Raw genomic sequence first — 26,671 nt, 5'->3', positions numbered from 1 at the left:
TGAAGATGCATAATGCAAACCTGACATTTACTTTTAGTTCAGTTTGTGAAAAATGGTTGGCCTGGCTCTCTCTCTAAAACTTAAACAGTTATAAAGAATTACAAACTGTAACAATAGGGCAAACGCACAGCATTGTTTTGTTTTTATGTCTTTTTTAATGTCTTTCAAATAAAAGACAATTTTTTCCAGTCATATGTTCCTCATTCAAGGTTGTTAAAAAAATACTGCTATAATATCGTATCATTATCGTGACCTCAATATGGTGTATCGTACCGTATCGTGAGATTACTGTATCGTTACACCCCTAGAGGACAAACGCGGTGCTACCTTTCCCTTAAAGACTGAAACTGACCAAATTAGTAATAAGCCTGTGTTGAAACGATCGATTTTTCGATTCTAAATCGATTCTCATATTAATTCCTAAAAATTGATTCGTATGTCTAAAGATCGATTTTAATTTTTTTTATTCTCATCATTACATTACAACTTTTGCTATTTTTTTTGTTTATGCCCAAAAAAGGAGTGTTTTGTTAGACACGAGAATAACTTGTGCCATGTTTTTGCCTTTAAATATGTTTAAAGGTATGAAAACATTCAAGTTTTCAGTTATAATTGCATAAATTGTCTATTTTTCATTACTTTATATACTGTCTTGGGAGCATGTTTTTCCAGTCACATGTTCCTCATTCAAGGTTGTTAAAAAAAATACTGCTATAATATCGTATTGTTATCATGAGATTAGTGTATCGTTACCCCCCTATCGTCTCATCTGACGTCTGTTTTCTCCGTCACAGATGACGACCTCATCACCATTTTCGACAGCTCTGACCTCTCCTTTGCCATCCAGTGCAGTAGAATACTCAAGCTCACTTTGTTTGGTAAGACTTGTTTCTTTGTTTTTTGTTTTCTTGGACGTATTCACCCTCCAAACCTGTAGATGTTTAGAGTTAAATAATGCAGTGAATGTTCAGTGTTTGAGTTTTTACAGTAAGTGGCCACTAGAGGGCGCCAAGCGGCAACAAACGAAAACTCAACTTTATTTCTAAAGCACTTTTAAAAACACCAGTTGGCCAAAGTGCTGAATTTAAAACATGTTAAACTGTTGACCCTCCCTTTTCATGAGTTTTGTGTGGGTTTTCTGTTTCTCTCTTAGCACTTGTTTAGAAAACACATCATGACAAAAGCCTTTTGTGTTTCTTATACTTGTTTCTATTATTTTCCGTAAGTAAGAAACAAATTAAGCTCAGTTGCTGCTTATCGAAAAATAAAAAGCAACCAGTCTGACAAACCAGGTTTGTTTCTGTCAGTTATGGGTGTTGAAACACAAGATTTAAAATGGCTTATTACCTTTTTAAATAATGACTGTTTCGTTCTAAAGTATGATGGAGATCATCGGTTGAACCAAAGCAAATACCGACATCTGGACTAAATCATCTTTATGAGTTATGAGGCTTTTCTGTGTTCATGTTTTTAAACTTTTTTTGTTCTGACATTAAACCAAAAATGTATTTTTGTAAGTAAGAGATTTTTATTAGAGAAGAAGAAGCTTTATTTTTGTTTCTTTTCTCTCGTCAACTTACTTTGTCTTTTTACTGGCCTGAGAGCTGAAAGACAAGTAATTTCTACAAATCATAACAATCACATGTCATGACTTCATGTGGAAATTATCGGGTCCAGCTTGTGCGGAGGTTTGGAAGTGGAATCTCCCGACGGCCCTCGGCTCCGCCTGCATCTGCGTTAAACACTCAGGAAACAGCAAATGTTCAGGCCCGGGCTCGTTTTTCTGCTCTTCGTTTCTGTCTTCAGCTAATTTACGTGAAGGAGATGAGGGTTTAAGTGCTGCAGCTGTGTTTTCCTGCAGTTTAATAATAAATATAAGAACATCTTTTTCCCTGGTCTTCCCCAGCATCATTAGCCGAGAGGGTTTGGACCCAAATCCTCCGTCATGGAAACTCAAACGTCTTCTGAAATCTTATATTTCTCAGCCCATAAGGAAATAATGAGGTGACATAAATAAATAAGGTGCACATTATTGATATTGATATGTCAAGATTATATGGATTATATGGCTGATGTAACACGTCTATTTCATCAAGCTCGAGACGTTTAAGCCTTAAATTGTTATTTTTATTTTTTATCACAGAGGGAGTTTGATAAACCTGTTTTTCCCTGAATCTCACCTGGATATCTTCTATTCTGCAGTGAACGGTCAGCCGAGGCCATTGGAGTCCAGTCAGGTGAAATATCTGCGCAGGGAGCTCATTGAGCTCCGGAACAAAGTCAACTATCTCCTCGACAGTTTGGAGCCCCCGACAGATCCGGGTCTGGCTGCTGCAGCGCTCGATAGCGGTACGTAAGTCCAGCCTGCCTCGTCAAATCAAATCAAACTTTATTTATAGAGCACCTTTCATGCATAGAATGCAGCACAAAGTGCTTTACATAAATACAATACACAAACATAAAACGTATTAATGCCCTGATCCTGAAAGGCACGGGGAGCCAATGCAGCGATTTTAAAACGCTGCATTGTGCTCCCGCCCTCTGGTCCTCGTCAGCACACGTGCGGCTGAATTCTGTAATAATTGTAGGTTGTACATATTCTTTTTGGGAAGACCAGAGAGCAGGGCGTTAAAATAATCCAAACGACAAGAGATAAAAGCATTAGCACCTCCGTACTAGCTTGACACCGTGTCCTAACTGCATGCGAGTGAGCGTCAGCGACAAAAACAATTCCATTGCTTTATTTTCTATTGGACTGTCCTAACTGGCCGTGAGCGACACGGCGCTGCCGTTTTGAGCTGAACATTTGTCGGATGCCCTGTTTCTATTTTCTTCCTGTCGCTCGTTAAAAGCCGGTTGAAAGCGCTGTAAGAAACAGTCGTTTCAATACAAGAACCTCAATAAAGTGGCAGCTGCTGGAGGGAGATCACCAGGGAGCTGGAAGATTCTGATAAGATAATAAGATATAATAATAATAATAAGATAATATATAATAAGATAATAATAGGATAATATTTCTTTCTGCCACTTTATTGAGGTTTTTGTAGTGAAATGAGGAGGAATCATAGAGATAACTTCTCATTTCAACTAACTGGATCAGCCGTTCCTCATCATGACTGTTTCCTGCAGCGCTTTCAACGCGAGCGGCAGGAAGAAAAAAGGAGAACATTTAAATATCACAATATCAAGCTTGTTTGCTGTTTAGAAAGTACAAACGTAGGAAGATTACAAGTAATCATCCATCTTTTACTTGTCTCTTTACTCTTTTAGGAGTTATTTTAGGAGTTTCTTTCAGGAGCGCATGGGCAGGTAGTGCGGTGAATGAAGGCTGATTTATGGTTCCGCGTAAAATCGGCGGCGTAGCCTACGGCGTGCCACGTAGGGTCTGCGTTGGTGTAACGCGGAACCATAAATCAGCCTTTTAAAAAGCGAGTTTCAGCTGTCAATCAAAAGAACGTGGGGGCCCATAACGGTTTCAGTGTGGACAGAGAGTGTCCGATGTAACGCAGTGCGACGCGATAGTCGGACGCTCGCGTGTAGTTAGGACAGGCTGTAAGGGGCTGCACAGAATCTTTGTCCAACATGACCAATTCCTTTGTTTTCGTCACATTAATCTCCAAGAAGCTCAAATCACACCAGTTATGGAGGGAAGACCTCCATAACTTAGCACCTTCGTACTAGCCTGAGAGAGAAACGGGCGGACTCTGGCTGTTCTTAAGATGGTTTGTTATGTTTTTGATATGTTGCCTCCTCCTGAGAGAGCAGTTCCATCCCAGCTTTGACCTAGAGCAGGGGGGGCCACTCCTGACCTAGAGGAAATCAGAATATCAGTGTTATTCAAGATTGCAGGTCAGAGTCGTATCATCGGCTGCTGTCTTATGTGTTTTTGTTTTTAGAGCTAAAGCCGTGTATGTAAGGACTCTTAATCTCTGAGTTGGATTGCGTGACCTCCTTAACACATAACAGTTATTCATTTGAGTTTACAGCCAGAATTATAAAGGCTGCGTCCCAAACAGACGGCTGGCACCGAACCGAGACGTTTTACTGTCACTGTTTGAATAACCGAACGCATTTTAACAGAATATTGGTCTGTAGTTTTACACCAAAACCCTCAGACACTGGTTGAGTCCGGTTAGAGCGTGGTCGGACCCGCCCATGTGTAAACACGGCCGGCAGAATCATCAGACTTTATATAAGGAATTGCACAATAGCACTTTTTTGCAAAGTTAGTGAGGATTAAAAAAAAAAGAATCTTATTTTCCAGTATTTGGTCAATAAAGCCCTTGTTTATAATCAGCCCAGAATATTAGATTCATCAATTCAATTCAAATTGGCTTTATTGGCATGAATGGTAACCATTGTTGCCGAAAGCTACACATATACATACAATAAATCACAATACAATTATCATCTTCTTAGTACAATTAGACTCATCTTCTTCCCTCCTGCTGGAGCTCATGATTGATTGATTTATTTATTTTTTGCTGATGTGTTTCCAGAATCCGTGGACGGCCGAGAAGGCAAAGTGGTGGCTGCAGAAACGGCGGTGAAGCAGGCGACGCCGGTCAGCGCGGCCAGCATGTCGGCCTTCGACCCGCTGAAGAACCAGGACGAGGTCAACAAGAATGTCATCTCAGCCTTCGGCCTGAGCGAGGACCAGGTCTCAGGTGAGACGCCCTGACGGACCACTGGGGTTTAATCCACTCACGTGGAAAGTTCATTTACACAGCTCATATGTTACGGGAGGTACTCATGCGACGTATCTTTGGAAAGCTAAGATTCTTGTGATTCCACCAATATAAATTTCAGGATATAATTATAGCAGCTGGTACATATCAGCACTACAAACAAACAAACATTTACGCAAATGACCCAACTTACCGATGAAGCCTCATAGAAGTCGTCCGATCAAAAATATTCCCACAAAAATGATCTAGTTACAGTCAGAAAGGTCCAGTCGATCCAATCCAGTAAAGTATTTAGTCCAAAACACATTATTATACCAGTAAATATCCACAAACAACCGCTGCGTCATTTGAAATTTGCCGCTCAATGTCCCAAATTTTCAACGTGTAACGGCTGTAACTCCGCTTTGCACGTCTTCACAACAGATATCTTGTACTCAAAATGGAGCATGCACCTCTCCTTTTAATTGACACCTCATTTGACCAATCAGGAGCTTCCCTGTCCCCTCCACAGCCTTCAGTAGCCAATGAGCCTGTATGGAAATGAAGCCCATGTCACCCCTTTTCTCATGAAAAAAATGAGCCAATTGGAACCGATCGTGCTGATGACTGGCACATTGTACAGCCAATGAAATTCTGAAAACAACAATGTGCCGTTTTAGGACGTGGGAATAAAACCCACAACCAGGAAGTCCATGCGTAAAAGTGAAATCATTGCAGCGAATGAAACATGCATCCGTGTTTTGACTCTTATATGCAAAGTTCTCAGTAACTTTTTTTCAGCAATATTGATAGTGAATCTGGATATATGATAGGATACCTCTAAGTGTCATTAGAGGCCAAAATTATGAGTGTACGTTGAAAGGTTCAAGAGTTCTGCCCTTTTATCCAGGAATGTGACCTGGTTATCCAAGTGTCCTTTTGGCGTCTCCAAATGGCCATTTTTGGAAAGGTCTAGACACAATCTTACAACAACATGTGTAAAATACTCATTCTTTTTGGTATTATCAAATTTGAACTTGCACTAGATAAGGATTCATGTGTTTTCCAGCTAATAAGTCACAGATTCACTCATCTGCTGACATCTGGTTACAAAACAAATTTCCCGGCTGAAATAAAAACCTTCTATTTCAGTGTGTTCAAACTTAAATTACTCAACGCTAGTAGCACTTACAGTGATTCTGACAGTTGGGGGAAGAACTTCAGAGTGTTACCTTTCAAAAGAGACCAAAACCATCCATGTACTTCAAACGGTTCAAGAACAGCTTTCAATTTACTTTGGGGTTAACTTGGAAAGGAGTTTTATGCAAATTTTACAGGAATGTAAAGGGGTTAAACAATTTGGTTTAACCATAATTCAAAATCAGTGTTCAGTAAACTATTATTCATCATAAGTGTGGTCAGTTTGAGTCTGTAAGGGCAGGGTAGCACCAGGTTTGTCCTCCCCCCCGTGTCCTGTGGTCCTCACCGGTGTCTCCTCCTCCAGCCGTCCCCGCCGCCCCGGAGGAGCGTTCAGGGACTCCTGACAGCATCGCCTCGTCCTCGTCTGCAGCTCATCAACCCGGGGTTCCCCCCCAGCCTCAGGCCCCCTACGCCGCCGTGCAGCAGGGACCCCCGGGGGGGATGGACGGTAAGACGCCTGAAATCTGAATAACAAAACGTGTCGGTGTGTTTATTAGAGATGCGCCGATCAGGATTTTGAGGGTCGATCACCGATCACAGCGTGAAATCCATAAATTCGTCAATATTGTTGTCTCATGTACAACACTGACATTGTATTATTAGGTATCAAAATTAGGAGATGAGAAAGTATCATGAATTGTCTGTTTTATTGCAGGCTGAGACAATATGCTAACGACTTTTCAGTTAGAGCAACTGGAAGCAGCTAACGACGCGTTTAAACCCGATGTCTTCCACAACAGAAAGCGGCTGATGAATCCATTACCTTATGATGTAGTTCTTTATTTCGCTTGCTGTCGTTTATACTGTAGGTCTCTGTTACGTTCAGCGGAGCTAGTGCCGTTGCTCCTTTAAATTAGCATCAGTTGGACTTGACAGTGACCCGTACAGTTACCCCAAGAACCAGTGGTCCATGGACATTAATATTTGGTACAGTTACCAAGAACCAGTGGTCCATGGACATTAATATTTGGTACAGTTACCAAGAACCAGTGGTCCATGGACATTAATATTTGGTACAGTTACCAAGAACCAGTGGTCCATGGACATTAATATTTGGTACAGTTACCAAGAACCAGTGGTCCATGGACATTAATATTTGGTACAGTTACCAAGAACCAGTGGTCCATGGACATTAATATTTGGTACAGTTACCCCAAGAACCAGTGGTCCATGGACATTAATATTTGGTACAGTTACCAAGAACCAGTGGTCCATGGACATTAATATTTGGTACAGTTACCAAGAACCAGTGGTCCATGGACATTAATATTTGGTACAGTTACCAAGAACCAGTGGTCCATGGACATTAATATTTGGTACAGTTACCAAGAACCAGTGGTCCATGGACATTAATATTTGGTACAGTTGCTCTGGACTCAGAGCAAGTGTTTTGTAATGAACTAGAAATCTCAGAGTTACCATTTATTAGTCAAAGTATCAAACGTCATCAATGTTTCAAAAGCATTAATATTAGCACAACTTTATCAGCTTGGTGGGAATTTCTTAAAATAGCTAAAATTTCACTTTTTCCATGTGACCGTACACCCATATGGAACAACCCAGACATCGTGAAAAATGATAAAAAGATGGTTAACTTCGTTCAATGGAGAGATCAAGGAATACGGTACTTACAGCACGTAATTGTAGGAGGACAGTTTGTACCTTTCAATACACTTATTGTTCAATACGGAGTTAGCAGGAATACATTTTTAGAGTATCAACAACTTAAGGCAATAATAAATAAAACATACAAAATTAGCCAATTAGATTTACAACTTCCCGCTAAGATAATAGATTTATTGAATCTAAGCACTTTAAAGTTGTTATCAAAACTCTACAGGTTAGTGTCTAAACTGGACGATTCAGTCTCTCTCCCGATCTCTAAGTGGGAGGCGGATCTCTCTCTTAATACCGACCAGTTTTCTTGGTCACAAATATGCTTAAATACGTTTACTATGACTAAAAACCCAAACCTACAACTTATACAGTACAAAGTTCTTCATAGAATACATTATACTGGACAAAGGATGTTCCAGATGGGCTTTGTCACCTCTAATATCTGTTCACAGTGCACAGAGAACACCCCAGATAATTATATGCATGCTTTATGGTTCTGTACACCGGTACAGAGGTTCTGGAAGGAGATTTGTGAGGATTTATCCACATGGATCAACCACAGAATCCCAGTGTGCCCCACGGTATGTATATTAGGTCACCTGGGAGACACTCAAATAGATCCTAATTGGACACACCGGGTTCTCACTGCCTTATGTATCGCAAAGAAAACCATTTTAGTAAATTGGAAACAAAAATCCAGTTTATGTATCAACCATTTTAGGAATCTTTTATCAGATCATATTAGTAGTGAGATAATGTCTGCCTCCACTGAACAACATTCGGCTGAATTGCACTCTCTGTGGTCCCCGTTTATTGGCTTCGTTACCTAGTGGGGGCGGGGGGGTGGTGATCTCGTAGCCCTTGGGGTTGGGGGTCGGCTTGGGGGGTCTGGGGCACGGGCCTCTGGTGGCCCCTGGGGGGCGGTGGGGGGGGCCGCGGGGCCCTGTCCCTAGCCGGTGGGGGCCTTGGGGGCCTGTGGGGGGGGTTACCTCATGGCGGTGGGGGGGGGTGGCTGGGGAGGGCTCGGGCGGGGGGCTGTGGCTGGGGCGTCTCCGGGCCTCCCGGGGGGGGGCGGGGCCGTGGACGTGGGGGTCCCACCCGGAGGGCCCGGCCCTGCCTGGGTGGGGGGTGGCTGTCTGCGCTGGGGGGGCATTGCTGCCTTGGTCCTCCGTCGCTGGGCGGGGGCCAAGTGCCCCTGCGGATGTGGGGACTCCGGGACCCTTGGGGTGTCCGCCGGGGTGGCCTCGGGGGGGGGGTGGGGCCGGGTCCGGGGAGCGGGCCTCCCCTGACCGGGGGGTGCACGGGCGGGCGCGACGGCGGGGTGGCGCCATTCCCAGGTATCTATGTCTTATGTTGTCAGTATGAATGGGAGGATGTTGGACCGTTTCCCCCTCCGTCTGGGGGCTCCGGCGGCGCCGGGGGCGCCCTTGGGGGTACGGTGGGGCCCTTGCCCGGCTCGGGGGGCCGGCCCCCGTCTACTGGACGGCCGGTGGGGGGACGCGGGTGTCTTATCAGGGCCGGCTTTGCTGGTCCTGCTTCCTGGCTTCGGCCTCCGCTCCCCCTCTTGCCCCCCCTACACGATTCATACGCACATAGGCGAAAGGCGGGGGGTCCGGGTCGTGGGGGGCACTGTCCCGCGGGGCCTGGCACTCCCCGCCTCACGGTTTTAACAGCAAAATAGACACTGCACATTCAACACTTAATAAATACATTTGACAAGGACACGTAGTTCGGGAGGGGGGGGGGGTCGGTGTCAATCGATACTTGGCCCTCCCTCCTCCCTGTTTTTATGGCATTAATCACATGCACTCAACACAAGGGGCGGGAGGGGGTCCCACATCACCCGCGTTCCCTCACCGGCCTGGGCCTGGGACGGGTGGGTCGGGTTACCCGGGCCTGGCGGGGCCCGCCGTGCAGCCTGGGGTGCCTTCTGGCGGTGCTGGATCCCCCCGGGGAGGGGGAAACGGTGCGTGATTGTATGTCTGTGTCGGTGAGAATGCGGTATGGAAGGGTCCTGCCATGGAGGATTTGAGCCTCCATTGGCAGGACATCAAAAACTTAATAATTTATCAATATTATATTATACAAAGATGGTTATTATTATTAGTATTATTATTATTAGTATTATTATTATTATTATGTATAGTATATTATATTATTATTAGTATAGGTATCGGATAGGTGAATGGATGAATGAATGGGATGCCTGGGTCTGGAGCCCTCCGTTGTCGGGCCTGCGCGGGTGTCGCCTTGTTGGGGGGTTCCCTCTCTCCGGGCCCGTCTCCGGTCCCCCCCGCTGCCTCTACGGCGGGGCGCCCCTCTGGTCTTGGAGGGCCACTTTCGTGGGGGACGGGTGCGCCTGCCCGCGTCGGCGGCCGGGGCGGCTCTGTCTCTCCGGGCAGGCTGGCCCCCTGCCGGGTGGGGGTCGTTGGCCTGAAGGGTGAGGGCCTCCTGGCCGCGTGTCCGGCCCGGACCGGGTGGCCGGGGATTGCCTGGGTCGCGGTCCGCCGCCGCGGGATCCCTGGCTGCTTCTTTCCGCGCCGTGGGGGCCCCGCCCGCGGGCCCCCTCGGCCGCCGCCGGGTGGGGGGGGGGGCTTCGCAGGCGGTGGGTTGCCTCCCTCCTACTTCTCCCCTCTGTGGGGTTGCCGGTGGCCTGGGTTCCGGGCTCTTCCTTGTCGGCCTCTGGTCTCACGGGTGGCGGGGTTGCTCCCCCCCCTCCCCCACTATAGATACACTTCAGGTGGAGCTTTGTTTGGTTTATTACACACACACACACACACACACACACACACACACACACACACACACACACACACACACACACACACACACACACACACACACACACACACACATATAGTAATTTAGTCACATGCATACACACACACACACACACACACACACACACACACACACACACACATGCATGATCATATACATACACACACACACATAGACATACACACTGGCTTGTTCACCTGCATGCTGGCTCTCTAGTTTTTGGGTTTAGGTAGCGGTAGCGATAGCTTAGCTCAGACTGCGATCAGATCTCAAGATTTAGGTCGATTGCTGTTCGTGTTTTGGATGGCTCCGTGCCGGTTTCGTGCTTTGTTTGTGGTTTTTTTGTTGCAGATTTCCAGTGCTTGACGTGTGTCTCCGTGTGTTCCTGCTTCCTGGATTGGCAGTGGATGTCGTCACCACCCCCCCCCCACCCCCTCCCCCCCCCAAAAAAAAAAAAAAAAAAAAAAAAAAAAACACTGGGTTTGTATGTGTATATTTATGTATGTGTACGCATATGTGTGCGTATATATATATGTATATATTACATATAGTAATAATGCACATATATACACTTTTGGTTTCTACCGTCATGGTATCAATCAATAATATGTGTGCAGACAAGGTAAAAAAAAAAAAAAAAAAAAAAAAAAAAATATTTGGTACAGTTACCAAGAACCAGTGGTCCATGGACATTAATATTTGGTACAGTTACCAAGAACCAGTGGTCCATGGACATTAATATTTGGTACAGTTACCAAGAACCAGTGGTCCATGGACATTAATATTTGGTACAGTTACCAAGAACCAGTGGTCCATGGACATTAATATTTGGTACAGTTACCAAGAACCAGTGGTCCATGGACATTAATATTTGGTACAGTTACCAAGAACCAGTGGTCCATGGACATTAATATTTGGTACAGTTACCAAGAACCAGTGGTCAATGGACATTAATATTTGGCCACCAATCCAGTTTCCTGATATTTATATTTACTTAATTTCTACGCCGGGGAAATACACGAAGCAAAGCTTGAAGATACAAAAGTCTTGACGCTTTGTCCGACTTCAAGGCAGGATTTGTTGTAGAAATTAAAGTGATGAGGACACCGAACTTTATGATTTGACCGTTTAACGTTAGCTACCCAAAAATCCAACATTACCTGATACAAAATGGGAACCACAAATCCACGTTTTGGTGCCTGGAATCCAGTTGTTTCTGTGAATTGCAGCGATCCAGTTGTTTCTCTTAAGCTTATTTTTCGGCGGTCTGTAAAACGATAACTCAGATTTCTTGCTAAATCTATGAGTACAGTCGATCGCACAACAGCTCTTTCCCATTTTAGATGTTTTCCAGTTGCTCAAACTGAAAGTTTACGCTGACACTCAGTCTTTCTGCCACTCAGTCTTTCTGCCACTCAGTCTTTCTGACACTCAGTCTTTCTGACACTCAGTCTTTCTGCCACTCAGTCTTTCTGACACTCAGTCTTTCTGACACTCAGTCTTTCTGTCACTCAGTCTTTCTGACACTCAGTCTTTCTGACACTCAGTCTTTCTGACACTCAGTCTTTCTGACACTCAGTCTTTCTGACACTCAGTGGGCGTAACCGGCTTTGAAATCACATCTGTGACGTCATGCACATTCCCTCTATCGTTAAACGGAATCGAAAAATGGAATCGGAATCGGAAAAATCTTATCAGTTCCCATCCCTAGTTTCCATGTATACTGACAAATAAAGTCATTATTATTATTATTATTATTATTATTATTATTATTATTATTATTATTAATATTATTATTATTATGATCAGGGCTTAGTACCGATTTGATACTAGTTGCTGATGCCACTTCTTCTGCTGACTGGAAGCAGGAAGCTGCAGTTCTGGCGTTTTAGAGCAGCGATGAAGAATCTAGTTCCTGTTTATTGTTTGAGTGGGACTAGACGGTCCAGAGATGGAAACCCTCTCAGATCTTACAGCTGAAACGGTGATCCGATGTGTCGGGGAGCAGATGAAGAACAAGAAAACCACATGAACTGAAACAGTTTCCTTTTTAGGCAGCGAGCTTCGCTCTCCATGCAGTTTTGAAAGAGAAATGTTAATCTTAAGAAGAGTGTAAACTATCAACGACAGCGTGATTTATCTCCGTCAGTCTTTTAAACTCAGCCTCAGTTGTTACTAAAGACTTGTAGAAAAACGAAGTGTGTTGTCAAAACAGACTCTCGTTAAAGTGCCAGTGTGAGATGATTTGTAGTGGACTTAGCTTCACGTGCCACTGGCATATCTGCAGTTTCTGTTCAGGCTCGTGGTTTAACGTCCTCCGGCTCGTTTCCTTCAGTCCGGCCGAAGCGCCGGAGCAGGTGAAGCCGCCGTGAAGGTTTTCTACCTCACTGCTCCGAGCGTTTGGGGTTGTTTGGTATTTGTGGTTTTGGCCCGGATGAAGGTCCACTCCACTGGACCGAGGAGGAATGTTTCCTCTGGAGACCCGGAGAAGGTTTGAGGTTCGGCCCGGGCCAGACCGGGTCCAGCAGGAAGACCGGAGCCGAACTCGGCAGGTTTCACGTGAGCTGCATCTCCATGAACGGCTGTTGGTTCCTGGGCTTTTCCCTCGGCTGTCGTGTCTAAGGTTGAAACGATTCCTCGAATAATTTGATTACAAAAAATGATTGAGGAATTTTCTCTGCCTCTCCCCCAAACTACGTTTAATTTAACGCCACGCACGTAAAGGAAGAAGAAAGAGCCGGATATGTTTGGTTAGTTTAGTTTATTTGTTCGCACATATTAAAAACAATACAAAAATAGTGACAATACAATAATTAGTGCAGTGCAGGTGAGAAAAAAGAAACCCAAGGTGGGCTTATGAAGGATTCTCACCAGTGATAAATATAAATAATAAGTAAACAAGGTAATCAAACTTTACAAAAGCAACACATGAAGAGAGAAAAAAAAGAAATGTAAATAAATAGCTAAATACATACAAATACACCATCCAATTTACAAATAAATTATTGCAATGTGCGTGTGTGGGTGCGTGCGCATACACATACTCCCAAGCATGCACACAAAGTTACATCTTAGAGATCGTGTGAAAAGGGTTTATTTAAGAGGCGGCCCTCAATCTACGTTTGAAATTGCAGAGAGAAGATGAAGAGTTAGCAATAGTTATGTGTGAGTTCCATAATAAAGAACCTCTGACTTTAATGGAGAACTGACTAAGAGTGGTACGGCTGAAGGGAGGATGAATATTGTCAGATTGTCTAGTATTATAATCATGAACTTGAGAGTTAGTCTGGAAGTAATCTTTGAAAGTTGTAGGGAGGATATTTTGACAGTGAGTATTTTTATAGATAAAAGAACAGGACAGAACTATGTTAATGTCGTAAATAGACAATACATTTAGAGCTTTGAATAGAGGAGCAGATGGAGCCAAATAGTGAGAAGACGTAGTTGATCTTACAAATTTCTTTTGAATAATTAATAATTTGTGTAAATTTGATGGATATGTACTTGCCCAGACAATATTGGACAAAATGATTTTAACTAAAAGAAAAGGCAGAAAATGTGAAAAGTGTGGCAGCATTTCCAGCTGGACACCAAGTCAACACTGTTGCATGTTTCACTGTAAGACAGCGCTTGATAACACAACAGCACGTACTCAATGCTGCAGCTTCTCCACCTGTTTACTCTGAGAGCGGAGGAACCGTCACCCCAGACACGGTAAAATTAAGTTAACGTAGCGCTAATTAATGAGATTAACGTTACGGTACCTTGCTAACATAACGTTAGCCCTGTGGAGGGCTGGGTTTCTATTAATTATGACGACTGTCGATGCGGCTAACGCATTTAATCTGTAAAAACACAGAGCTGTAGAGTGATGAGGGTGAAAAATTAAAAACGTAATAAAGCTAACTGGGTAGTTTTCAGTTTTATCTCTGTAGTCATTGATGGATAAAACATCAAGTAGCGCTGGTGCATAATGTGCTCCAATACAGCAGGGCTGTGTAATTCTATTTTGAACACTGGCAAAACTCAAAATATTATCAAAACTTTAACTTAAAACTTTAACTAGAACTTAAAATTTGCTTGACACAAATGAAAGTTGAATTGAAACACGTGGGAAAAACCCCTAACCTTTTAAGTTATGTGTGTTATCAGGTGTAATGGCATGTTTAGGTTAGAAATGAGAACATTTCTTGGTAAGATCCTTAGTTTTTTGAGTGATGGCAGTGAATTTGGTCGACTGGTGTAAGTTCAGGGTTTTTAAACGCACAGCCATTTGTCTGTTTGTTTTATTAAGATTCCCATTAGCTTTTGCAAAGCAGCAGCTAGTCTTCCTGGGGTCTTCATATTCTCATGAGTGACAATACTAGTACACACAATACAAACCAAACAGAAAAAATAGTCATTCACAAATATATATAGAAACACAAAAATTCACACATACAAAACATTATAAACAACAAAACATACAACACAAGCTCCTACATTGAATCATAAAGAATACTTTTGTTACATTGCAAAGATGCCATGACCCAATAATGAGTACCCCATTAAATATTAATCCTTAAAATTTTGTGTTGAATAATAATCTTTTAGTTTCATTTTAAAACTTTGCAAATTTTTCTGTTGCATTACATAATCAGGAAGTGAATTCCACTACTTCATTGCTCTGTATATCACTGTGCCAGCAGATGTGTTAGATTTTGGTAAGGTAAAGCAACCTCTAGCAGCATGCAATGAACCTACGGTATTATATAATTTAGTCTTAGTAATGTCAATTAACATCTAACATCTTATGTATATTTATAATTGCTCTTTAATTAAACAAAAATATGTTTTATCCGATTAATCGATGGCATTTTCAGTAGAATACTCGATTACTAAAATATTCGATAGCTGCAGCCCTAGTCGTGTCAGAACCAGAGAGAACCACGCGGTTTCTTGCCGACCTCAGCTTTATTTTTAAGGACTGCAAGAGTCCTCTCTCGCTCCGTTAATCAACGACCCGGTTTGCTGAGTTTAGTCCGACATCTGCATGTGATCAAACACGACTGTAAAGCTCCGTCTCGGTTCTGTTCTCAGCTGGGTCTGATCCCGTAAACGTTGACAGTAAAAGGTACCGGTACGGACTGTTGCTGCTCACATCTGCATCCTCTTATCCGTGCACAGATGGGAACCAAAGCCGGTACCAGTCTGAGGACGGCTGACCCCGAACGGTCTCGTCTCCGGGTTTACGAGTGTGTTTGGTGTATCGAGCGACGGCCCCGGGGCCTCCAGGACGGTCAGGTCGGCCCGTTTTAGGAGCTTTACGTTCCTCCTTTCCAATCCTGCTAATAAGATCTATGAGCAGATGGTAAAAGTTTGTTTTTAAAGTGCTTGGGAAATGGATGTGTAAACTGTTTAAAGACGGGACCTTGTTTTAATGACTCCCTCCGAAGGCATGCGGAGGTCAGCGGGCCGCAGCCAAGCGCTGAATTACTCCTCTGACTTCTCCCTCGCTGGACCGGCAACGCTGGCCGTCCTCCGGGAGCTCCGGGCTTAACTCCGGCCCAAATGGTTGACCTCCTGTCTGCGCCGCGGAGAAACGAAGCCCAGACCGGCCGAGTCTGTCAGCCATCCTTCCATCACGGTTGCGTAACGGCCGTGATGGATTACAGATGAAAAGAACATGAGAGGACGACGATTTCACACACACATACCTCCCCTCGCAGTAAAAGCTGCAGCGAACATGTTGAAGGAGATAACAGGTGTCGGCCACGTCACCGCGGCCTCGGGTTTACCGGAGGACGGCAGAGACGCTGGTCCCTGGTTTACCGGAGGACGGCAGAGACGCTGGTCCCTGGTTTACCGGAGGACGGCAGAGACGCTGGTCCCTGGTTTACCGGAGGACGGCAGAGACGCTGGTCCCTGGTTTACCGGAGGACGGCAGAGACGCTGGTCCCTGGTTTACCGGAGGACGGCAGAGACGCTGGTCCCTGGTTTACCGGAGGACGGCAGAGACGCTGGTCCCTGGTTTACCGGAGGACGGCAGAGACGCTGGTCCCTGGTTTACCGGAGGACGGCAGAGACGCTGGTCCCTGGTTTACCGGAGGACGGCAGAGACGCTGGTCCCTGGTTTACCGGAGGACGGCAGAGACGCTGGTCCCTGGTTTACCGGAGGACGGCAGAGACGCTGGTCCCTGGTTTACCGGAGGACGGCAGAGACGCTGGTCCCTGGTTTACCGGAGGACGGCAGAGACGCTGGTCCCTGGTTTACCGGAGGACGGCAGAGACGCTGGTCCCTGGTTTACCGGAGGACGGCAGAGACGCTGGTCCCTGGTTTACCGGAGGACGGCAGAGACGCTGGTCCCTGGTTTACCGGAGGACGGCAGAGACGCTGGTCCCTGGTTTACCGGAGGACGGCAGAAACGCTGGTCCCTGGGCCGTTGAGGTGTGGGACTCGGTCAGGGACTCTGTTTAGGATTCGCTCGAAGTCTGTCAAGGACTTGCTCTGGGACCCGCTCGGGGGTTCGCTCTGAGGCCTGAGGTCTCGCTCCAAGACTCGCTCCGGGACTCCCTTGTTGTCTCGCTCGAGGACTCGCTTGAGGACTCGCCGAGGACTCGCTTGAGGTCTCGAGGATTCGCTTGAGGTCTCGCTCCAGGACTCGCTTGAGGTCTCGCTTTAGGACTCGCTCCAGGGGGCGCAGGCAGCAATGGGATGATCAGAGGGGGAGGGCCGGGAACGCAGGCCAGAACGCAGCTCCTGAAGCTCCGGCCTGCAAACATGCACAAAAGAGAAAAAAGGGGGGCCGGCACAAGAAACTACAGGAACGATGGACAAAAATGATAGCTATGAGATATTTATAATAAATAAAAATGGTAATGGAGAAGAGAGGAAGGGAAAAGGAGAGGAGAGGAGAAGGAGGGTGAGAGGCACCGCCCAGTGGATCATGTCGGTGCCCCCTGCAGCATAGGCCTATAGCAGCATATCTACCACCAAGCTATATTTGAGACTAACTACAGGGTTTCCGCGGGGTTTTAAAAAGTATTAAAAAGTGATAAATGAAAATTGCCAAATTTAAGGCCATTAAAAGTGTTAAATTCACTGTCAGAGGTATTTTTTTTTTTTAAATTGGTATTATTTTTTACCTTTTACATTTTAATCAGTCTATTTTATTGTCATTCACAAAGTGAAATAAATGTGAAACATCTGGTCAACATCAATGAGTCTATAAATCTGTTCTGTATAGTGTTCTATAGGTCAAAATCTGTATTAATGTTAAAAGGTCTGTGATTAACACTTAATGTTGTGACAGTTTTAAAAAAAAATCTGAAGGTAGTGAAAAAGGTATTAAATTGGTATTAAATTTAACATAAGGATTGCTGTATAAACCCTGAACTATTATAGTCTTGTTCTATAGCTGCAACTATGACTACTGACTCTAACACACTAGAGTTTACACTACCTAGAGATTTACCAACACCAGCTAGAGGTTTACTAAACACTAACTATAGGCTTTACTAAACAGAAAGGTTTTAAGTTTAGTTTTAAAGGTGGAGGTGGTGTCAGCCTCCTTAACCCAGATTGGAAGTTGGTTCCAAAGTAATGGTGCCTGATAGCAGAACGCCCGCCCTCCAAATCTACATTTAGATACTCTAGGAACTACGAGTAAACCTGCACTCTGAGAACGGAGAGCTCTGCCAGGAACATAAGGCACTACTAGGTCTTACTCCGGGACCGCTCAAGAACTCGTTCGAGGACTCGCTGCCGGGACTCGCTCCGGTACTCCCTTGTTGACTCGCTCGAGGACTTGCTCCGGGACTCTCCGAGGTCTCGCTCGAGGGTTCGTTCCGTGACTCGCTCCGCTGCATTTCTGTACAAACGTATTGAATTATGAAGGTGACCTTCCTCATCGTTTACTTGTGCAGTTATTCCTGAACGCTTTGAGGTTCACACTTTTCACAATAGTTTGGTAGTTTCGGTCTCAGTTCTGCCAAGAACTATGAATCCAGTCAGACACTTGACCGTCGCCTCCAGCACATTTACATTTTCCCCTGAAGCCAAGGTGTGTCACCGCTGCGTTCGCCGCCAGGCGGCAGATGTGGCGTCAGGCGCCGCCCTCTCGAGGAGCTTCACTCGCCGGTCCAGTCTTTGCATGTTTGGACTTCACTTTGACATCAGATGGAAAATGTTGTGAAGTTAAAAATGGCACGATGTGTTTTTCTTCCACTTGTTTGCTTGGAAATTCCGAGGTTTTTATTTTAGAAAATACACATCATGGAGATGAGTTAATGCTGCTGCAAACATGAGCTCAACTTTCCATGCGTGGCCTCGGCCGTGTGGCACGGTGAAGTCATCCTTAATAAAAGTCAGCACGGACGTGTCTTGGCGGTGAAAATGGGACCCGTTTGTGTTGTGATGCAGAAGAACGTTGTTTTCTGTCCTCCGGCTCGTCGCCAGCTTCTACTGTAACAGAGAATATCTGTGGGGGGTCGCTGGCAGCAGAGAGATCCTCAAAGTATCTGCAGCTGCTTTTACTGAAGCTATCGAGTGACATTCTGTTCAGGCGTCTCCGTGTGAATGAGGTCACGTAGTTTCCAGGCTGGGGATCCATTCAAATGTCAAGAATCGATTCGATACCGATTCTTAAGATTCAGAATCGATTATCAAGATTCGATTCCGATATTGATTTGGGTTAGTGTTATTAAAACAGTTTTTTCAGCTGTTGCATTAATGATATGACTGTAGTTCTGCAACATATTAATACTAGTATTATATTGAGATTAAACAGCAAATATTGGCAGCTAATGTTGCTGTAAGGACCAATCAGCTCCCAAAATGCTGATAGAACAGAAACATCGTGGGGCAGAATTACCAAACAGATTGAAATTACATTATTTACCATCATAGTAATCAGATTACACCGTATATCAGCATCACTGATGGGCCGTGTCACGTAAAGTGAGTTCAATAAAGTTTGTTGCCATGAGGAAGATCGTAGGTCCTTCAAACACAAACGTTTCATCCTTTAAGCCAGAAAAAGACAGTAAGAAGTAAGAGTTCAGTCTAAAAAGCACATTACTGCTGTACTTTATGACACTCTTGTACTTTTATTCGCTTATCTGCGTCTTGTAAACAAATAAGTTGACAAACGAGTGAAATAACAAACAAGTATAGCTGCTGTTTTTATTTAATTCAAATTTACGTTTAAATTTGCACTATTTTCACTAGTTAATAGTTGCACTATTACTTGATTGTTAAAGCTACCTCAGAGAGAACTGCTCTGTTAAATAAGTGTTAAATGATAAAAATAATGTAAATAAAATAAAAATAGGGGACAACCTGCATCTGTTTGTCTGAATAGTAAATGTTACTGATTTAAATTGGACTGAATTTGGAGATGAAACCTGAATTTTAAATATTAAAGATTGAAATTACATTATTTACCATTTTAGTAATCAGATTACACCGTATATCAGCATTACTGAAATGGACCTGATGCTTAATCAATCACAACCATATGCAAATATTATTCATATATTTATTCAAACCAGGCCGTTACAAACACTAAACTGCAATTAAATACAGACACATGCAGATGCACCAAAACATTAAATCAGATGCAAAATACAAATAGTTTACAAAACTGTACATTAATAAGAGCATGGTTCCTACGGGTGCTTGAAATCCTTGAAAGTGCTTGAATTTCAATGTTGTTTTCAAGGCCTGAAAAGTGCTAGCATTTTACTTTAAGTGCTTGAAATTATAACTCTGTGTCTTTCACAAAATTGGGAACAGACTCTTGAGTTATTACAAAGAGAAATAAAATCAGTAAGATGAAACATAACTAGATGTTTACAGCACGATACAATGTACATAATTGTGATAAAAAGCGGAAAAAATAATTGAGTGTATATATATTCCTGTAGATATTTTACCCCAGCGATAAGGTGCTTGAAAATTTTGAAAATGACCCTTAAAGTGCTTGAATTTGACCTTGAAAAATGTGTAGTATTAGTCTGGGCCTGTGGGCGGAGCCTAATCTCCAGTGAAGCATCTTCCTGCTTCAAAGTGGCATTAACTTTCTGCAGAAGGTCCTTTTTCTGAGCTCCGGCTCCACTAAGCAGCAATTATAGATGATAAACTGCCCCAGAAAAGCCGGTCCAGCACCGTTGACGAGCCAGAACTCCTGGTCCAGGATCGGTGTCTGACCTCGTAAACGGACCCGGATCATCACAGAAACACTCAGACGTCCCAGAACAGTCTGAGACGACAGGAAGCTGTTAACGCTGCAGAAGATGTTTCTGAAACGGTGTCACGACCGTCCCGCTCGGTTTCACCCAACATGTCTGAGTAGCTGCAGGGTTTTTACTGATCCTGATGAACAGAACCGTCTGACCCAGAGCGAGGGAGGAGGACGACAGTAAAACTTCTGTCTGGCTCCTTCTCCATAAACCTGATTTATGATGCATGGTGGGTAGTTTTACTGGCCGTTGTTAGCCAGATAACTCCTTAATTTGACTGAACGTCTTAAACGCACACAATGTGCTGCGGTTCAGTTCTGACATGAGACATTAGTGCTGGACGGGTCTGACGTAGAGCTGGGGATCCATTCAAATGTCAAAAATCGATCAGGTTCTTAATATTCAGAATCGATTATCAAGATTTGATCCGATTCGATTCTGATATTGATTTGGGTTAGTGTTATTAAAACAGTTTTTTCAGCTGTTGCATGAATTATATGATTGTAGTTCTGCAACATATTAATACTAGTATTATATTGAGATTCAACAGCAAGTATTGCAGCTAATGATGCTGTAAGGACCAATCAGCTCCCAGAATGCTGATAGAACTGCTTTCAGGAACATCGTGGGGCAGAATTATCAAACAGATCCAGGGAGGAAACAGAGACGGAGGAAATCGGTTTTCCCACATTCCGTTTTAATTTTCTCCATTTTCAGTGTATTTCGGTTTTTAATTTTTGAGAATTTGGTTTTTAGCATTTTATGCAAATGTATCCCCAAGACAGTATATAAAGTAATGAAATATAGACAATTTATGCAATTATAACTGAACACTTGATTGATTGATTGAAATCTTTATTTTGAGCATATTAAATAAAAAAGAAAACAATTACACAAAACATCAGAAAAGAATACAAATACACAGTCATTAAACATATCAAAGGGAAATAAACCTTCATGCTCGAAAAGGAGTAGGAGGAAGTAAAAAACTTATGAGGCCCTACCCATTGTTTCTTTTTCAATTTCGCTTGAATACAAAATAAAAATAAATATAACAGCAAGCTTTACTTTCTCAAAGAATATACCTGTTATTAAATTACTAAAAAACGTTAATGTTTTCATACCTTTAAACATATTTAAAGGCAAAAACATGGCACCAGTTATTCTCGTGTCCAACAAACAAAAAAAATACCAAAAGTTGTAAGTCGATCTTTAGACGACAATCGATTCTTAGGAATTAATATGAGAATCGATTTAGAATTGGAAAATCGATTTTCTTTCATCCCAGGCCTGGTGTGACGTGGTTCTGATGATCCGTGGTTCTGATGCTCCGTGGTTCTGATGCTCGTTGGTTCTGATGCTCGGTGGTTCTGATGCTCCGTGGTTCTGATGCTCGTTGGTTCTGATGCTCGTTGGTTCTGATGCTCGGTGGTTCTGATGCTCGGTGGTTCTGATGCTCGGTGGTTCTGATGCTCCCTCTCTTTCCCCCCCAGGTCAGGTGTACCAGCAGTACCAGGCCCCCGGCGGTTACCCCCCCCAGCAGCCCGGAGCCCCCCAGCAGCAGTACGGCCTGCAGTACCCTGGTAGGTGGAGCTGCTGCTCTCTCTCCGGGTGGAGATATTCTTTCTTTATTTATTTCATTTTTTCATTCATTAAAAGAAAAACAAAACAGTTCAATATAATTACAACAAATCTTTCATTGAATGAAAGGGAACAGAAAGAAGACTGAACTCATTTTATCTGTCCCTTTTTCCTAAGAAAACGACGATTTTGGACGCTTGTTGCTAGGCAACGGTTTATCGTACAGACATCATTACAACATTGACAAACCCGGGACGCGTTGTACTACAACATATTTTAGTCTCATCATGCTAGCTATTACGGTTTTTGAGATATTCAACTATGCTCATTTTGATGCGAAAAATGTGATATTTCATGGTTTGCATTAATGGGCGTGGCCTAACGGCTCAACAGCGCCCCCTAGAAAACTTTGTGCCTCAAGCCCCACAATACGGTTTGACGAACATGCACGAAAATCGGTACACACCTGTATCGTGTCGCATCTTAAAGAAAAAGTCTCTTGGCGCCATGGCCCAAACCCAACAGGAAGTCGGCCATTTTGAATCAGTCATGTAATTTTGGCGCAATTTATGCCATTTTCACATGTCGTACTTTAACGAACTCCTCCTAGCAGGATCGTCCGTTCGACATAAAACTCGCCCAGGAGACACAAAATACCTTAACCATGAAAAGTTATCAAAATCGTGAGTTTTTCGTGAAATGGCGTCAAACTTCAACGCTAAACAGGAAGTGATACTAGTATCTGATTGGTCGATATTTGATAGTTCCTATTCTGCCATAACTTTTGAATGGTTTGACATAGAGACTCATGGGTGGTGTCATCGGACTCGGTTTTGAGTCCTTGACTTTTATTGCTGAAAATTGCACACGCGAGGGCCCGTTCATCGCTGGTTGCAGCTTTAATGTTTGATTTGCATTCTTTGACTTCTGTATCCAGGTTGTTCCATTAACTGAAACCTTATACAGAAACACAACGTTCCATTGATTTTGTCCAGAATTTTTGTTTTTTAAAGATCTTTGTTCCTTTAAAGTTATATTTATTGCGGCCTCTCTGTCTCTCCCAGCAGGGTACACCCCCCAGCCCGGGGCCCCCCAGCCCGGGGCCCCCCAGCCGGGGCCCCCCCAGCAGCAGCAGCAGCAGTTCCAGAGCTACCCGGCCCCGTCCTCGCAGGCCCCGGCCCCGGGTCCTGGTCCGGCCCCGACCCCTGGGTTCCAGGGGGGGCAGCAGCAGCAGCACCATCAGCAGCAGGGGCCCCCCCACCCCTCCCAGGGGCCCCAGCAGTTCCCCCCCGGGGCCTTCCCCCCCCAAAACTATTCCTCCCAGCCGGCCTCCCAGCCGGCCAACTACAGCCTGGCCCCCGGCTCCCAGCCGGGCCCCGGGTTCCAGCCCCGGCCGGCCTACACGCCCCCCCCGGGCAGCACCGTCACCCCCCCGCCCGGCGCTGCTAACCCCTACGCCCGGAACCGGCCCCCCTACGGGGGCGGATACGCCCAGCCGGGGCCCGGGTACCGGTAAGGGAGGAGGCTGATCTGACCCCCCCCCCCCAAAACCCCCAAACCCCCAACCCTGAACATCGAAGGGGCTCCTGCTGCTGGAGCGGGTATAGAAGTACTAGTATATAAGTACTATACTTCTGTACTATAATAGTATAGAAGTACTTTACTATTATACTATAATAGTATAGAAGGACTATACTCTTATACTATAATAGTATAGAAGTATAGTACTTCTGTACTATACTCTTATAGTATAGAAGTCAGTACTATTATACCATAATATTATAATATTAATAATATTAATATATTATTATTATAATATTATACTACACTTCTATACTATAATAGTATATAAGTACTATACTATTATACTATAATAGTATATAAGTACTATACTATTATACTAGAAAAGTATAGAAGTACTAGTATATAAGTCCTATACTTCTGTACTATAATAGTAAAGAAGTATATAAGTACTATAATAGTATAGAAGTATTATACTATAGTAGTATAGTACTTCTATACTATTATAGAATAATAGTATACACTGCAAAAACTTAAAATCTTACCAGGAATATTTGTCTTAATTCTAGTTAAAATCTAATTTTTAGTCAAAAAATCTCATTACACTTAAAACAAGACTCATCACCAGATAAATAACTTATTTGACAATTTTCACCTGTTTCAAGTAAATTTTCACTTAAAATAAGTAGAAAAATCTGCCAGTGGAACAAGATTTATCTTCTTATTACAAGTAAAAAAAATCTTGTTCCACTGGCAGATTTTCTACTTATTTTAAGTGAAAATCTACTTGAAACAGGTGAAAATTGTTGTTTTTTCCAGTGATGAGTCTTGTTTTAAGTGTAATGAGATGTTTTTACTAAAATGAGACATTTTAACTAGAAATAAGACAAATATTCCTGGTAGGATTTTGAGTTTTTGCAGTGTAGAAGTATACTCTTATAGTATAATAGTATAGAAGTACTATACCTCTATACTATGATAGTATAGAAGTATAGTACTTATATACCAGTACTTCTATACCCGCTCCAGCTGTCTGGAGTGGGTTTAGAAGTACTAGTATACAAGTACTATACTATTATAGTATAAACGTACTACACTTCTATACTATAATAGTATAGTACTTCTATACTATTATAGTATAGGAGTACTATACCCCCCCTCCTCATATCAAGTCCAAACTAAACAAGCACCCCCCCCAGTCTGATGGTTAGTGTCTGTACGCCGTTTCTCCAGATGTCCTGCCCCCCCGTGTTATTTTATCTTCACCCCTCCGTCTCTGTGATGTCACCAGTGATGTCACCAGTGATGTCACCAGTCTGTCTGCACACCCCCGGGAGACCCCCCCCCCCCCAACAGGCTGCTGCACAAACTCCTGATATCAGTTCTGCATCTCGTTTCTGAGACACCACCATGTTGAAGTCGCCCCCCCCCCCCCTCGTTCGTTTACTTTAATTTGACCATTTCTCCACCGTGTGGGTATTAACGTGTCAGAGAAATCCCCCCCCCTCCGAGTTATCAACACTAGCTAGGTGACGGCTTGCGGGAGGTTCAGGTCCTCGAGTCGCGAGGTGGGAACCCCCCCTTTTCTTCAGCTTCTCACCGTTTCTTCTCCTTTTCTCTTCACCTGATCACCGGTTTTTACTAATGTATCCAATCAAACTCCACCTCCAAGTGAGTTAGTCGTTTGTGTATAAACTTGTAACATTTTTTTTTTCTTGAGGCTAATAAATGATTGAGACCCAGTTGGAGTTTTCTGTCTCTTTAATTATGGTCATGCCAAGTAGTGGCATGACCATATTGCAATTGTCCAAAACGGCCCAAAGGTGTCTGACGGGAGGGCGCCGGGTGGAGTCATTCTCAGGTGTCTATGTCTTATATCGTCAGTATGAATGGAGGGATGTTGGGCCATTTCCCCCTCCGCCTGGGGCCTCCGGCGGCACCGGGGGCGCCCGTGGAGGTGCGGTGGGGCCCTGGCCCGGCTTGGAGGGCCAGCACCCGTCGACTTGGATGGCCGGTGGGGGAGCGTGGGCGTTCTTCCAGGGCTGGCTCTACTGGCCCTGCCTCCTGGCTTCGGCCTCCGCTCCCCCTCCTGCCCCCCCTACACGATTCATACGCACACAGGCGAATGGGCGGGGGGTCCGGGGCATGGGGGACATTGTCCCGCGTGGCCCGGTACTCCCCGCCTCACAGTTTTGTGTAGACACTGCACAGTGTAGACACTGTACATTCAACATTTAATAAATACATTTAACAAGGATCCTTAGCGTCTTGGGGCCCAAACCACCCGCGTACCCTCGCCGGCCTGGTGGGTCGCGATGCCCGGGCCTGGCGGGGCTCGCCGTGCAGCCTGGGGTGCCTTCTGGCGGTGCTGGACCCCCCGGGGAGGGGGAAACGGTGCATGAATGTGTGTCCTTGTCGGTGAGAATGCGGTGTGGAAGGGTCCTGCCATGGATGATTTGGGCCTCCATTGGCAGGACAACAAAATTTTATAATTTATTAATATTATTACTATACAAAGATGGTTATTAATATTATTGTTATTACTATTATTATTGTTAGTATACTTTACTCTTATTATTATTATTATTATTATTATTATTATTATAATAGAAATCGGATGGGTGAATGGATGGATGAATGGGATGCCTGGGTCACGGGTGTCGCCCTGTTGGCGGGTTTCCCCCCGCTGCCTCCGCGGGGGGGTGGGGGTGGGTGCGCCTACCCGGGCGGCCCTGTCTCTCCGGGCAGGCTGGCCCCTCGCCGGGTGGGGTCGTTGGCCTGGAGAGTGAGGGCCTCTTGGCCGCGTGTCCGGCCCGGAGCGGGTGGCCGGGGTTCGCCTGGGTCGCGATCCCTGGCTGCCTCTTCCCGTAGTCGTGGGGGCCCCGCCCGCTGCCCGGGGGGGGGCCTCGCTGGCGGTGGGTTGCCTCCTTCCTACCTCTCCCCTCCGTGGGGTTGCTGGTGGCCTGGGTTCCCGGTTCTTCCTTGTCGGCCCCTGGTCTCGCAGGTGGCGGGGTTGCTCCCCTCCTCCCCCCACTATAGATACACTTCAGGTGGAGCTTTGTTAGGATTATTACACACACACA

General features: G+C 44.6%; 1 protein-coding gene across 2 annotated transcripts in view; it reads left to right on the top strand.

Moving 5' to 3' along the window:
- The window catches only part of tfg (trafficking from ER to golgi regulator), a 32,235-nt gene extending 8,628 nt beyond the window's left edge, over positions 1-23,607 (top strand). The window contains exons 3-8 of one of the 2 annotated variants that reach the window (XM_061724207.1): positions 795-878; positions 2,203-2,349; positions 4,500-4,667; positions 6,172-6,315; positions 21,980-22,069; positions 23,135-23,607. In XM_061724207.1, coding sequence (XP_061580191.1) covers positions 795-878; positions 2,203-2,349; positions 4,500-4,667; positions 6,172-6,315; positions 21,980-22,069; positions 23,135-23,583 — 1,082 coding nt within the window. In that variant the 3' untranslated portion in view covers positions 23,584-23,607. Of the gene's footprint in view, positions 1-794; positions 879-2,202; positions 2,350-4,499; positions 4,668-6,171; positions 6,316-21,979; positions 22,070-23,131 lie in introns of both variants that reach the window. The other variant, XM_061724206.1, reaches the window with a different exon arrangement.
- Positions 23,608-26,671: the final 3,064 nt, after the last annotated feature.

Source organism: Cololabis saira, chromosome 6, assembly GCF_033807715.1.
Source record: "Cololabis saira isolate AMF1-May2022 chromosome 6, fColSai1.1, whole genome shotgun sequence".
NCBI classification, from domain to species: domain Eukaryota; kingdom Metazoa; phylum Chordata; class Actinopteri; order Beloniformes; family Belonidae; genus Cololabis; species Cololabis saira.
This window is presented reverse-complemented; position numbering and strand designations above follow the sequence as displayed.